General features: G+C 52.1%; 2 protein-coding genes across 2 annotated transcripts; both read left to right on the top strand.

The window, feature by feature from the left end:
• Nucleotides 1–4,192: 4,192 nt before the first annotated feature.
• Nucleotides 4,193–8,066, top strand: PtA15_16A321 (uncharacterized protein; the record flags this gene model as incomplete). The annotated part of the gene is made up of 6 exons (XM_053164000.1): nt 4,193–4,217; nt 4,285–4,396; nt 4,498–4,822; nt 4,890–5,019; nt 5,139–6,411; nt 6,473–8,066. 6 exons carry the CDS (start codon nt 4,193–4,195, stop codon nt 8,064–8,066), a joined length of 3,459 nt encoding a protein of 1,152 aa, XP_053027968.1.
• Nucleotides 8,067–8,920: 854 nt separating this feature from the next.
• On the top strand, nt 8,921–10,795 carry PtA15_16A320 (uncharacterized protein; the record flags this gene model as incomplete). The annotated part of the gene is made up of 4 exons (XM_053163999.1): nt 8,921–8,989; nt 9,050–10,216; nt 10,295–10,578; nt 10,669–10,795. The coding sequence occupies 4 exons, from the start codon at nt 8,921–8,923 to the stop codon at nt 10,793–10,795; spliced, it is 1,647 nt and encodes a 548-aa protein (XP_053027967.1).
• Nucleotides 10,796–13,483: the final 2,688 nt, after the last annotated feature.

The raw sequence follows: 13,483 nt of genomic DNA, 5'->3' as shown, positions 1-13,483 counted from the left end.
TGAAAAGTTTTGTGAGAATTTGTCCGGGACTGGGTAGCCATGATAGCGTAGTCCCTTCTCTGCGGCTGTTTTGTCAGTTTTTGGACGGTTTTTGGAGTGGTGGGATAGGGCATTTTCCTGCCATTCGCGATTGAAGATCGGCAAAGGCAATGGTCCTTTGCATTTGAGTAATAGCTTGTGGAAATACGGTGTGAACCCTCCATCGTCGTGCAAGTTGGTCCTGCCGCCTATGAATTTTACACTCCTTACTTGCGTCATCTCCCTGGCAACTAAAGGCCTCTTCTGGGGGATGACCGGAGGTTGAAAAGCCACTCTGACCTTGTTATCTACGGCCGTCTTCCGATGTTTGGGCCTTTGGTCTGCGAGTACGGCTTCGTACATTTTTGCGTAACGTTCCGCTTTGACTTCATCTCTGGCCTTCTTGGCCATGAGAATCCTCCGGGCTTCACGTTTGGATTCCTCATTGGACTCATCATTGATGTCTATCGTGATTGGCCCTGACTCTTCTGCCGGCGTTTCTGCATGTAGGAGAGGGGTTCCCTGTCAGTCTTGTGTGGTCACAGTCCTTTGCGAGTGATGTGCAGTATCTTTTGTTGGTGACAGATAAGAACTCACGTCTTGGGGTACTGAACATTTCCCCTATCTCAGGATCCACCGGGTTCTCTTTTGAGGTGGCCTCTTGGGTTGGATCTGGTTGCGGAGGGTTGGAAGGATTTTTGGTGGTAGCCCGAGTGGTGGTTTTGGTCTTTGGTTGTTTTGACTTAGACTGTTGAGGAGGGATTCTGGGGCCTTGTGACGCGGTGCCTGCTGGGTTTGCCGCTGTTTCTGGTCCGCCGGTGGGGGCTGCTTGTGGTTGTGGGCCGTTTGGCTTCCCTCACCTGCCGCTTGGGCAGTTTGTTGGGTCGCGGCTCTCACGCTGCTTGTTGTGTCTTGGATATTCAAATCTGACATTGTGAGGGGGGTAGATTGGGGATAGTTCCAACGCTGGTGATTATGTGGGTAAGGTTTAGAGACTAATTGAAAGAATGAGAGTTCTGGGGAAGAAGGTTGTTAAGGTTGTCAATACTGTTGAAAGTTTGTTGGAGATGGTATTGATGTTGGTGATTTAGGATTTGTAGTGATCAAGATTTTGAGAAATTTTTGGCTCGGAGGATAGAGTAGTCTGGAAGGTGAGGAAGATGGGATTTGGTGGGAAGCGGAGTAGAGTGGGTTCTACGGAGTGAGCGCTGGGGGGAAAGGAGCTAGGTCCGGGAGAGAGCCCTAGACCTTGAGTCAAGAGGAGCTCCTCCAGGGGCATTGGCTTCCATTCTCCCCTTACTGCCCTGTACGGCCCTTAGCTCCAGCCGAGGCGCATGGCGAGGCATCACGCCTCATCTGGCATGCTAGATGGCTCATGTTGTACAGGGCGCGGCTGGGCGGTCCCCATGGACTCCACCCACCTCCCGCTGCGCTCCCGGTAACAAACATGAATCCCAAAATGGGGCAGAAGAAGGACAAGCATGTTTTCAAAATAATGGGTTTTTTCAAACCAGTCAATTACATAATGGTGGATTTGGTCATATTTGATACCCCCTACACTACAAACATTAATTATGTTGCCCAAAAAAAAAAAAAAAAAAAAGTCAACATGAAAAAAATAAGGGCCCGGCTTTAGGCACGCCAAGAAATTCCCAGATGCACGCCAAAAAAGGCGTGGAATCATAACCACTCCAATAAGTTTGGAGTGGAAGACGGTTCACTCCAAAAAGCAGTCCAGTTTGGAGTGTCCAGCGGTTCACTCCAATATTTCTTGGAGTGAGGACTGCCACACTCCAAGATTATTGGAGTAAGCCAAGGTGCACTCCAAGAATTTATTTCTGTGCACACCAAGATGAAAATTTTTGGAGTGAGGTGCCACCCACTCCAAATTATTTCGAGTATGGACCAATGAGCACTCCAAAAACGTTTTTTGCGCTTGAAAACAGTTTTTTTTGGAGTGACTAGCACTGTGCACTTCAAGGAGTAGAGTTACAAAGAATTGGTGAGATGTAACTAGGGTTAAAATTGCATGAGGAAACAGAATATGAAGTCAAAACAAGAATATCTCTTAAGATGAAAAAGATATGAAGTAATTCATATGTAAAAAGTAGAAAAGGCAGACTTTAGGTCAGTTGTGATGACTCTAAGGCTGACATTCCCTACCACCAAAAAGGTTGGATTTCTGTAAGAAATTAAACCATAGGGGTAGACCTCTTCTCACTTCTGAACTTCCTGAGAAGGATAGCAGAGTCTGGAATGTCTTTCTCAAGGAGCCATTGTTGGCCCCCCTTTGCATAATGCCTTCAATGCGGCACGCTGGGGGTCATCCTCTCACTGTTTTTTAACCCTGCTAGACAGGGATGGACAGTGGGCCACGTTGCATCAGCTTGCTGGTGTTAGGTGGCTGGTTGCAGGTTATAGTTGTATTTTTTTGTTGTTGTAAAATTATGTTTTTTTGTTGATTTTGGAATTTGTAGAGGGAAAACCCTTTATGTTTTTTTTTGTGGAAGTTATAGAGGGGAAAACCTTGATTTTTTTTTGTAATTTTTGGATATTTGTAGGGCAAACCCTTGAATTTTTGTTTTGTGATTCAGAGGCTTTTATAAAATTGGATCAGATCAATATGAGTTGAGTATGAACATAAGACTAACCTGTGATTCAGTTACACATGATGCAACAGATCATATCTGGCAGACTTCTAGAGAGAAATGATGGTCTGGCACTCTCTGGAGAATGCAACACATTCCCCCCTGGTGTCTTCGGTCTTGAGTCTTATGCGGGTGACCTTGATAGGTGCCCTGTTGGAGGAGGTTTTTTTCTATCATGAACTCCTCAATACAGAAAATACCAATGCTAAGGGGGTAGGTGCAGATCATTTCTTCCTCTTCCTTGGTAGCAACAGTGGGCTGCTACGCTAAACTACGCTATTTTAGCCCTAAAGTTTAGCGTAGCGGCAAAAAGCGCCAACCTTTTTTGAATAGCGTTAGCGCGCTGTTAGCGCTGCTACGCTTCGCTAATTTTCAGCGGCGCTAACAGCATACCAATTTTTGTTCAGCGTTAGCGCTGCGCTACAGCCGCTACGCTACGCTACGTTGCGCTAAGGCGCTTTTAGCGGAAAAAAGGCACTTTTTTGCCGCAAAAAACGCTTTAGCGCAGCATAGCGCGCGCTCTTTTGCGCCTTGCGTGCTTAGCGTTAGCGCAATTGCGCGCATCTGCGCTAACGCTACGCTAAAAGCTAAAATAGCTTTGCATCCTTTGCGCGTAGCGTTAGCGCAGATGCGCGCAATTGCGCTAACGCTACGCTAAAAAATAGCGCATTTGCGCTGCGCTACGCTACGCTACGCTACGCTAACAGCTATGTTAGCGTAGCTGACCCACTGTTGTTGGTAGCCTTGGTGCCAGGCTTGCGCCAAATTTTATTTTGATCATCAATACTACCTCAATCCATCAAGGCAAACACTTTGAAAAGGTCCAATGATCACTGATCAGCACCTGAAAATCAATTCAGATTGAAGGAATTACAAAATACTCCCTGCTCCTCAATCTGATTGAGTACAGCTTTCATTCAATTAAACCCTACTTCCAATCAAAGGAACACCCAAATTGATTGGATCTAGTTACAGAGATCAAGAGCGCAATTGACAAAGAAATTACTCCTGAAAAGTCAACTCATTTTTGGAGGCCTTATCACTCGTGTGCTGAATACCAGGAAATAACTGGGCCCATTTTGGCTGCCCCTTCCTAAAATCAGCTATTCTCCTCCTTGTTACTACTATTATTCTGTATGAAACAGTGATAATGTAAAAATAAAATAAATAAAATGTACATATCTAAATACAAAATCTATGTGATATAGCTAGCAATGAAAACCCCCAACCTGCCAATTTGGAAAGAGATGAAAGTGAGGAAAGGGTGCGATGGCAGGAAGGGGTGCTGGAATCAGCGGGGCTTTGTCCCGAACCCGGCCAACTTGGTTCGGGTGTGCCACGCGCGCTTTGGGCTCGGCCAAGCGGGCTTGGGCTTTTGACCCGAACTCGGTACTTGGGCCAGATGGGCTTCATGTAAAACCCAACCAAACCCAACCCATCTGCAACACGAACATGAACTAAACTGCAACCGATTATCTCGAGCGACACGACGAACGAACGAAAATAATCGAACAGACCAACATAACATGGCCAGCTCAATTTCAGTCGCAGGTCTGGTTTACTCGTTTGGTTTGGCTCAAATCATGCACTGACTCTCCATCCGCGTTCTATGGTTTAGTACGGGTAAGACCTTTGACTGAGAAGGAGAAGAATCTGTTGATCCCCACCCAGTCGTCATCCTCTGGAATTTTCAGCGATGGCTGCCTCACATCGGTCCCCAACAACCACCAGTCAGTACGAGATACATTTCTTGACCAAGCCTGGCAACGATTCTTGCGCGTGGCTGAGCCTAACTAACATCGGATGAAAAACTTTTTGACGGCGGAAACAGGTCGAGCTCGATATCGGGTCACAAATCGCTGCGGTCGATTGTCAAGGTGCTCGACGAGCGCGTGTTGATCTTCGACCCGGCCGAGTCCAGCCCGATCCAACAGGCTCAGCGACAGATCCTTGCCGGTTTCTCATCCTCCGCCAAACCCTCGTCCTCCTCGTCGCATGCTCAGAACCCTCATTCGAAGAAAGTTAAGGATATGAGGTTTTGCTTCGACCGGGTCTTCGACGAGAATGCCTCACAGGAAGACGTCTATCACGGCTCTGCCAAGGACCTCATCGACGGCGTACTCGGCGGCTTCAATGCCACCGTCTTCGCATACGGGGTCAGCAGACACTCAACTCTTAGGCCTGTCACACTCAGCTTTAGTCCTTACACTCTTCTTTTTATAGGCTACCGGCTGCGGTAAAACCCACACCATCACCGGCACTCCCGAATCACCTGGGATAGTCTATCTGTTGATGAAAGACTTGTTTGGTCGGATAGCTGATCAGGAAGACGAAACCACTACGGAAATCTCAAGTTAATCAATCTCTTTTCTTTTCCCTGCCCGAAATCATCTTTGATTTTCCCTCAGAGTGATCAGGACAAGAAGTCTAACTTGGAAATCTGTGATTCACCTTCTCTGGGAATGAATCTAGTTTCTTACCTAGAAATCTATAACGAAACCATCCGAGACCTGCTCAATCCCAACGCGCCAATCCTGAACCTACGCGAGGCTAACTCATCAGTTTCTGTACCGGGCCTTTCGACTCTAACGCCAACAAGCGCCTCGGACGTGATCACCGTGATCTCCTCGGGCAATTCGCACCGGACGGTGCATGGGACAGAAGCAAATGCGGTATCGTCTCGCTCGCATGCGGTAATGAGTGTCAACATCCGACGGAAACCTAAGACTGCAGGCCTGATAGACGACTGGACAGTGGCCACGCTCAGCGTGATTGATCTGGCGGGATCAGAACGCGCTTCGGTCACAAAAAACAAGGGTGAACGATTGTTGGAGGGTGCAAACATCAACAAATCTTTACTTGCCCTTGGAAATTGTATCAATGCTCTTTGTGATCCCAAGAGTCGGGGCAGTCATGTGCCCTATCGAAACTCCAAACTGACCCGGCTGCTCAAGCACTCGCTCGGAGGAAACTGTCGAACGTTGATGATCGTGTGCGTTGCTCCCACTTCGGCCCATTACGATGAGACCCACAACACCCTACAGTACGCCAACCGCGCCAAGGAAATCAAGACCAAGGCAACTCGCAACATCATCTCCGTCGATCGCCACGTCAGTCAGTATGTTCAAGTGATCTTCCAGCTGCGGCAAGAGCTTGAAGAACGCAAGAAGAGCGAGGCTATCAAAGAGGATCAACTGCTGAAGGAGATCAGACGCCAACGCAGCGAACTGGACTCGGCGCTCTCGAATGCGAAGGAGTTTTGGAAGGATTATATGCTGAAGGCCAAACTGGCAAGCCATGCGACCGGTCAACTCCAAGCCCTCGAGTTCGTCCGCTCAATTTTGTGTGTCTGGAGCAAGCAGATCAACTCGGATCCGGATACATCTGAGGAGATCAAACAGTGGCTCGGCGACGAGCTCCGTCCCCTACTAACGAAGATCACCAACGAATCTCAAGCCGTGCGTGAAGTGATCAACGACGGAGTGGCTGCCAAGTCGACGTACGACGGTGATGTGACCTTCTTGGGCCGGTCCGTCGAGAGAAACTTGGGCTCGGATTATAAAACCGCATTCGATACCGAACTGACTGGGTGGACAAACATCGTCGGAGTAGTCATCTCTGACAGCTTCCGTAGCGAAGGAAGAGCTAAAACTTTGGCTAACCTGGTCGGCGAGATTGCCTCCTGGCTGATCGGAATCACCGCTCAATTCTTCCTGAAACACACTCCTGAGCAATCTCAAAGACAGTAAGATACATTCACCTCAATCTCCGCTTGCGATGATGAAATCTCATGTTTCCGATCTTAGGTTCACTGATGCCACCAAAGCAGCATTCCAATCCTTTTGTTCATCCAACGCGACTGGATTTCCATCTAACATCCCCTCGGCTCCCTTCAACCCCTCGAACCGTTCGCCCCCCTCATTCGCTGAGACGAGTAGCTCAATAGCCAAACCAACCAAGGGCCGACGCGCATCCTCGGCCAATTCGCCGACCAAGTCAGCCAGTGCGTATTTCGCGAAACGGATCTCGCCCCGGAAGCATTCTATCTTTGCAGCTCGAACCCAGCCATCCAACCCGGGCATCCTTAAGCGGTCCACCGCAATCCCTGTCAAATCAAATGCGCAGTCCACCGACTCTCACACAAGATCTATGACTATGCGCTCGACGAGCCAACCCGGGACTGGTGCTGCGAGCAAGACGGGCGGAGTTCGGTGGAGGGACGTGGAGAGTGATGGGGAGGAACGGCTGGAGTCGTTCGATCGGACGGGCTCGTCGAATGGGACGGGGGTGGGAGGGACGGATGAGTCGATGTTTTCGGCGGACCAGTCCTCGATCCGCCTCGATCTACCGTCGCACTCGAGTGAGAAAATCCTATCGAATGCGATCGTTGAGGGCAGACCGTCGCCCAGTGCTCCGGAGAAATCGACAGCCGAAGCCCGCCCGAGCGAGTCCTCGACGGTCAGCAGCGGCCGGGGCAACCGGATGAAGGCCGGTTATCTCTCGCGCAACAAGGCCAGCACTGGCAGTGGGCGCTCAATCATGGTGAGCACGCTGGACAGTCTGGGGGAGGAAGAAGAGGGGGAGGAGGGCGATGTGACATTGAAAGCCGACGAAGGTAACCACAAGCTGGCCGCGGGGCAGCGCATCCAAAAGCCGTCGTCCATCCGCTTCAGCGGCTTCACTCCAGCACTTTCGAACCTAAGCAACAACTATTCAGTGGCCGAAAGCGGGCCAAGGACGCGCCGGATGAGCACCCTGTCGAACCAGAACAGCAGCAGCACTCAGCCCCTGCCGGGCGACCTGGAGCCAGTGCAGAGGGAGCCGGCGTTGGGCGCAAACCGCCATTCGAAGACAACCGCATCGGCCAAGCGTCAGTCTATGAGCCGCTACCAGCGCCAGTCGACCGGGGGTGCCTCTGGGGAAGGACTAGGCCGGATGCGGCTGGGCGGCGAGGCGGCAGGCCCGACGCCGGGCAGCACCAAGGGCGAGTTCTCGCGCCGGGCCAGCCGGGTCCCGCTCATCAACTCCGCCCTGCTCTCCCACTCGCTCTCCGGCTCCGGCGGGCCCACCAGCCTCTCCCGCTCGCCCCGCAAAGCCCCCGCCCGTGTGCTCAGCGGCTCCGCCTCCTCATCGGGGCCTGCGGCCAACAACACCCGCTCGAGACTCGTCGCCCGCCGCTCCATGGCCGCTGGGCCCTCCAGACACCTCGACGCCGCCCTCAACCCGCCCGCCCGCCCCCGCAGAATCTCTCTCCTGCCTACCCCGATCAATAACCCTAACTTCTCGTTCTCCGGCGGCACTAGTAGCCCCTTCGGAAACCCGGCTGTCGACAGCTTTTCTTCCTCCTCCGCGTCTGCTGCTGCGGCCTCTAATCACTCCTCGAATCACGTCTGGCGATAGTCTCCTCTCCTTCGTCCTTCTTTCCTCTCTCCGTCTGATCGTTCCTTCTCCCTCGTTTGAATACATCGTTGGGAAAAACCCGTCCTTGGTTTCTCAAAAAACACACTTCCCTTTTCTGTGTCTTCCTTCCCCATCATTTTTCTTTCTTTCTCTATCGTGCATGTGTGTGTGTGTGTGTTTGTGTGTCTGTGTGTGTTACCAACCAAAAAACTAATCAAAAGAATGATTTTTTTGGGACCCAATTAATCGGAATTAGCGGAAATGTTGTTCAGTTATGTAGCAGCGGGTGTACGAGAAGCACAGGGGATTGATCTGCGACCAAACGTGCTGCTCCTTCCGCTACACTTCCGGTAGGTATTACCCGGCACACCCATTCCGTAAGGTCCACATCTCTCTCAGAGTGACCACTGGGAACCAAAATTAAGGGAGATTCATGGCCGCGTTGTCCATAAACTTCGAGTCATGTCTTCTCTGGTTCGACAGCCCTGTTTTTATTTCGCCTCTCCCGGGCCCCATCAGCGTCTCCATATTACGTATCCAGAGTACTCCCATTTCTGTTTCAATTTCGAGAGTTTATTTTTTGAGAATTTGCTTATCTGTAGGCTTATCGGTCAAAGTCAGAAAAATGTATGCTACAAAATAGTCGAGTTGTCTCCGTCCACGTTCAAACAGAACCATGCCCATCATGGGCTTTGGTTTTGCTGAAACAACCTCCTCTCGCTGAACCCCCGGGGTGTATGCATGTACAGCCAGGGGCAGAGTCCGGGGGGGCAGTGTAGAAAATACAGACCACTGCCACAACGGAAAGGGCCACAGCCGAAAACCCACGACGAACCACACACACACACTCATACATGGAGAAAACGACTGCGATCAAGAAACGACGAGCCAGGAAACCACAGCAGCAGATCACAACCATCAAGGTAGAGCAGACAAACAACCCCCACAAGCCACAAGCGAGTGCTGACTTGCAATCCTACCAGGACAAACAGCTCACAAACTCACCAGGCCTCGACCGATTCGATGACCTGCTCAACCGTCTGCGCAAATCAACACTGGCACAGGACCAGCACAACCCATTCCCATCCATACACGCCCCAAAACAGCGGCTCAGCAAGCTTGTCAGCCCAGCCGATCAGTGCGAAAACCAGAACACAAATCCCTCCTCGCGTAATACCGACCAGCCTGAGAAACCAAGCCCACTGCTACTACCGGACCAGATCTCCTCCCCACGTGTAGACCCAGAGCTCAAGACACTCTCCGCCAGGAACAGCAAGACCTCCAGATCACCCCTCTCATCCCCCAAGGCCACCCCATGCATCGTCAACCTCTGCGCCTCATCCACCACTCCCCCCGATCAACCAGCAGACGAGCCAGCAGAAGCAGCAGCTCCACAGCCTCTCCCAACAGCCGAACCCCCACCCAGCAGACTCGATTGGGCCAGTCTGGTCGAAGCGGCACGGCAATCGGACGCCGAAGAAGACCAGCTGCCCGACCTGACCGAATGGGCTACCACCGACGAACGGACATCGGCGCCGGACTCGCTTTGCGTGGACCCCTCATCGCACAGACCGGTGGGCCGGACCACACCCCCGCTCGATGTCCAGTCGCGCGCCGAGATCTCCGCCTCGCTTGGACGCCCCGTCAAGATCCGCCTCGGCGGCTCCAGCATCCCGCCGCAGCCTGCTCCCCACGGAGAACAGCCCGCGATGACAACACGTGCGGACCCACCTGCTGGGTCCGCCAGAGGCCCGGCATCCCCACCCCCGAACCGCAGAGCTCTCAACCCGATATCCTCCTCCTCCCGCCTGCTCAACCAGAAACAGAAACAATCAATCGCTAGGTTGATCATACCCGTCCCCGCCCCCTCAGCACCTCTGTCCGCCAGCACCACCGGTGCGGCTGCGACTGCGCCCCCTTCCACCGCCTCGTCCCCGCTGCCCCTCTCCGCCCACCCGCCGCCCTCTTCCGCCGCCTCGTCTTCGTGCTCTCATACTACTATCCTGCGCAATGCCGGTCCGCCCCGACCCGATCTCGACTCCTGTTCGCCCCTCCCGCCCAGAAAAGACCCCGTCAGGTCCATCGACCCTTCCGCCCTCCGCCGAGTCTCCAACTGCTTGTCCTCCGCCACATTTCCCTCTCCTGCTCTGGTCGACAAACCTCAGCTCAAGTCTCCCCCTGCCGCCCTCCCCACCACCCACCCCCTCGCCTCCGCCCCTCCACCCAAGACACATATCGCCTCGTCTGCTCCTCCTCCACCGCCACCCGCATCCACAGCCACTAAACCCGCGCCACACCCAACCCCTTGGTCTTCCTCCCCCTCCTCTGCAACATCTTCTTCGAAGAAAAAACCCGACCCCAATCCGCCGCTTCTCCCGGCCCAGAAAAACAAGAAGCCGAGCAAAAAGACAGCCAAGAAGCAGAAGGATGGCCCTCCCAAAAGCTCCAGGATCACTTCCCCGCCTCATAATGTCCCGTCTCCCTCCGTGAACCCCTCTCCTGCTTGTCCAGCGTCTACGGGCCCCGACCCTCCCCGCCCCGCGCGCGCCTCCCGTCCCCTGGCCCCCCCTCCTCCTCCTCCTCCTACTACTACTATCAACAGTCCTGGGACGCCCAGAACGGGAAAAGCATCCAAGAATCTGTTCGATAAACTTACCGGCGGGACGCTCCTCAACCATAATCATACTCACCATAATCCTCCTCCCCCTGCTGCTCCTCATCTTTCATAATCTCTTGGGCTTTCTCTCTTGTTTTTCTCTTGTGGACGGGACCCGAGGGCCGCGGTCTCCCGGACCTATGTTGTCGTGTGTGTGTGTGTGTGCTAGGAGTAGCGTACGGATGGATGCGGAATGTGCATGTGCGTGCGGGATCTCGTCGCTTGTTTTCGTCCCGCGTTTCACCTCGTTGGATATATCTATGTTGTCGCCAACTTTACATGTGTGTGTCTGCACAAGCCCTCCCCCACTGTGCCCCCAGCTCATCGGGTCCGATTAATGTCTTCCTCTCTGCCCTCGCTCGGCTGAATGTTGAAAACATGGTGTCGAGGCCGAAGAAGGGACGTTCGAGCATCCCAACGACCCCCCGAAACTGTCATTGTTAGTACTGCTCCAATGGGCCTTGTGGAAGGCACACACACTTGGTGGGCGATGGCCATGAAGCCAGTGCATGCGGTTCCTCAACCAGCTGTGCCGCCCCATGAGCTTTAGCCTATCAAAGAGTGCAGTTCGTTCGGCTTACTGCAGACTAATCTTGGGTTGGAGTTCTCACGAAACAATGGCAGCCACTCAGGGCAGTAAAAAGCGGGACTCTGCAGGCTATCGCTGGGGCCCATATCCTGCCGCAAAAGCGGCTGGGAAAGAGCGCTCCACTGGATCATCCCGGGTTGGCTATGGCTCTCATCAATCGATTCATGCGATACGGCTGTGGCGCGGTAGGCTGCATGGACTTGATCTGCGCTCCCAGATCCAGGGTTTGCGGGGACCCAGCCGCGACGAAAGCCTTGCATGTCAGAGCAAAAGCCGACCGATTCCTGGACCAGAGGCGCATCAAAAGCCGCCCTGCTCTTGCCTGGGCCCCAGCCAAGACCAATTTCTCTATTCAAAAGGCTTGGTTGAGTGGCTCCCCACATTGAAAGTCCGCACCCAAAGGTAGCAGACGTCGGGAAACCCGGATCTCGACGGCCTGGGCCGGCCTCCACGACCAAAATTGTCCGGGTGTTTTTTTCGGGAGTTGGGCCCCCAATTCTGCGGAAATGCCAAAGATCAGAAAAAATACTAATGGAGGACTTTCCGTCGGCATTTAGAGAGTTCTAGATGCCCCTGTAACTCCTAAATTAAGGCCTCTACCAAATCAACAATCAGTGCACATGACAGTCATGAGCTGGAGGGTTAGGAAATCATTTTCCCTTCTACCAAAAATTAGAGTCTGGGTGTGTAAATTGAGATCTGGGAGGCTCCCAGACTCGACGGGAAGTCCTCCAATTGAGGGCCCAAAGTGTGCCACTATTTTGCAGCAGACAGGAAGCCAGCCTTGCTGCACAAAAACTTGCGCAACTGGTGCCAGTTGACATGCGGGATTATCCTGTGTGACAGCTGTTGTAGCATCAGCCAAGAATTCAACAGTTTTTTTGCACAGTGACTGTGCATTGAAGCTTGGTGAGCATCAACCTTTTTCAAAAGGTGGCATAGCACCACAAGCTTCTGTGCAGCTCTGGCCTGACAACTGGTGTCAGTTGCGTGAGTTTTTTGGCAGTGGGCCTGTTGATCTGCGTGGCATCAGCACACACTGGGACCGGGTGGTACCTGGGTGCCCAGGGACATCTTCAGTGCAGAAGTGCACTTTGCAGTGTAAAAAAACTGTTGGCTGTCTGCTTGTCCAGGAAGCACAGGGACTGACAAGCCGCTGGCCGCCAAGAAGTACCACAACCTGTGGTCAGAAGGATGTGCAAATCCCCTGTCTCTCTCCCAAGTGAGTACTCCTTGATAGCTGGCTTTACCGGTCATCTCAAGGAACACATTCCCCTCAATAGATGGTACAGCCAGCTATTGAGAGGGACATATTCCCCTCAATAGATGGTACAGCCAGCTATTGAGAGGGACATATTCCCCTCAATAGATGGTACAGCCAGCTATTGAGAGGGACATATTCCCCTCAATAGATGGTACAGCCAGCTATTGAAAGGAACACATTCCCCTCAATAGATGGTACAGTCAGCCATTGAGAAGGTAGTTTGCCCTCCTCTCCATGGTTGGTTGTTCTGGCCATCAAGAGTGCAGTGAGTTGCTCCCAAAGGCTGGTACTGACCTGAGACTCCCACATGGGGGGCTTGTCTTAAGTTATATATGGAACTGAACTGGACCCAACCCAAAATCAAATTCTCCTGGGGGGCTTGGGTGCATGGGGGACATGGAGTAAGATATTTCAAAATTTGACCAGACCCAAAGTCAGTCAATATGATTTAGAAAATCCCCACAAGCAAGGATGCAGACACTACACTCAATTACATTAGCGGTGCTAATTCTGTAGCCTAGTAGTTGGCCGCTAATGATTTTGACTATGAGCTTTAGCTGTAATATACAGCCACTAAATCACACTAACACTAAATTACAGCTAAAGTAGCTTTTTTCAGATATCTGTTACCTTTCATTCTAATAGCATGTATGCTGGAGCATAGAGTAGCTTTGCTGCCCACAAAAATTGCTAAGTTAGCACTAATTACACTAAAGGTAATCTAATAGTTGGATTGTTGCCACAAGCACTTACTGGGCCTGGGCATGAGCCATGTGTGAAAAGTTTCCAAAACAATATTCCCTCTCACATTGCCAATTGGCCATGATGTCATTCAAATTGAATTCACCAATCCAATATGGCCCCTTTTTTAAAAACTTGGAGCCCAGAGTTTCATCCAGTCTACCCAG

This window comes from Puccinia triticina, chromosome 16A, assembly GCF_026914185.1.
Source record: "Puccinia triticina chromosome 16A, complete sequence".
In the NCBI taxonomy this organism is placed as follows: domain Eukaryota; kingdom Fungi; phylum Basidiomycota; class Pucciniomycetes; order Pucciniales; family Pucciniaceae; genus Puccinia; species Puccinia triticina.
Note: the sequence above shows the minus strand (reverse complement) of the source record. Positions and strands in the feature narration are given on the sequence as shown.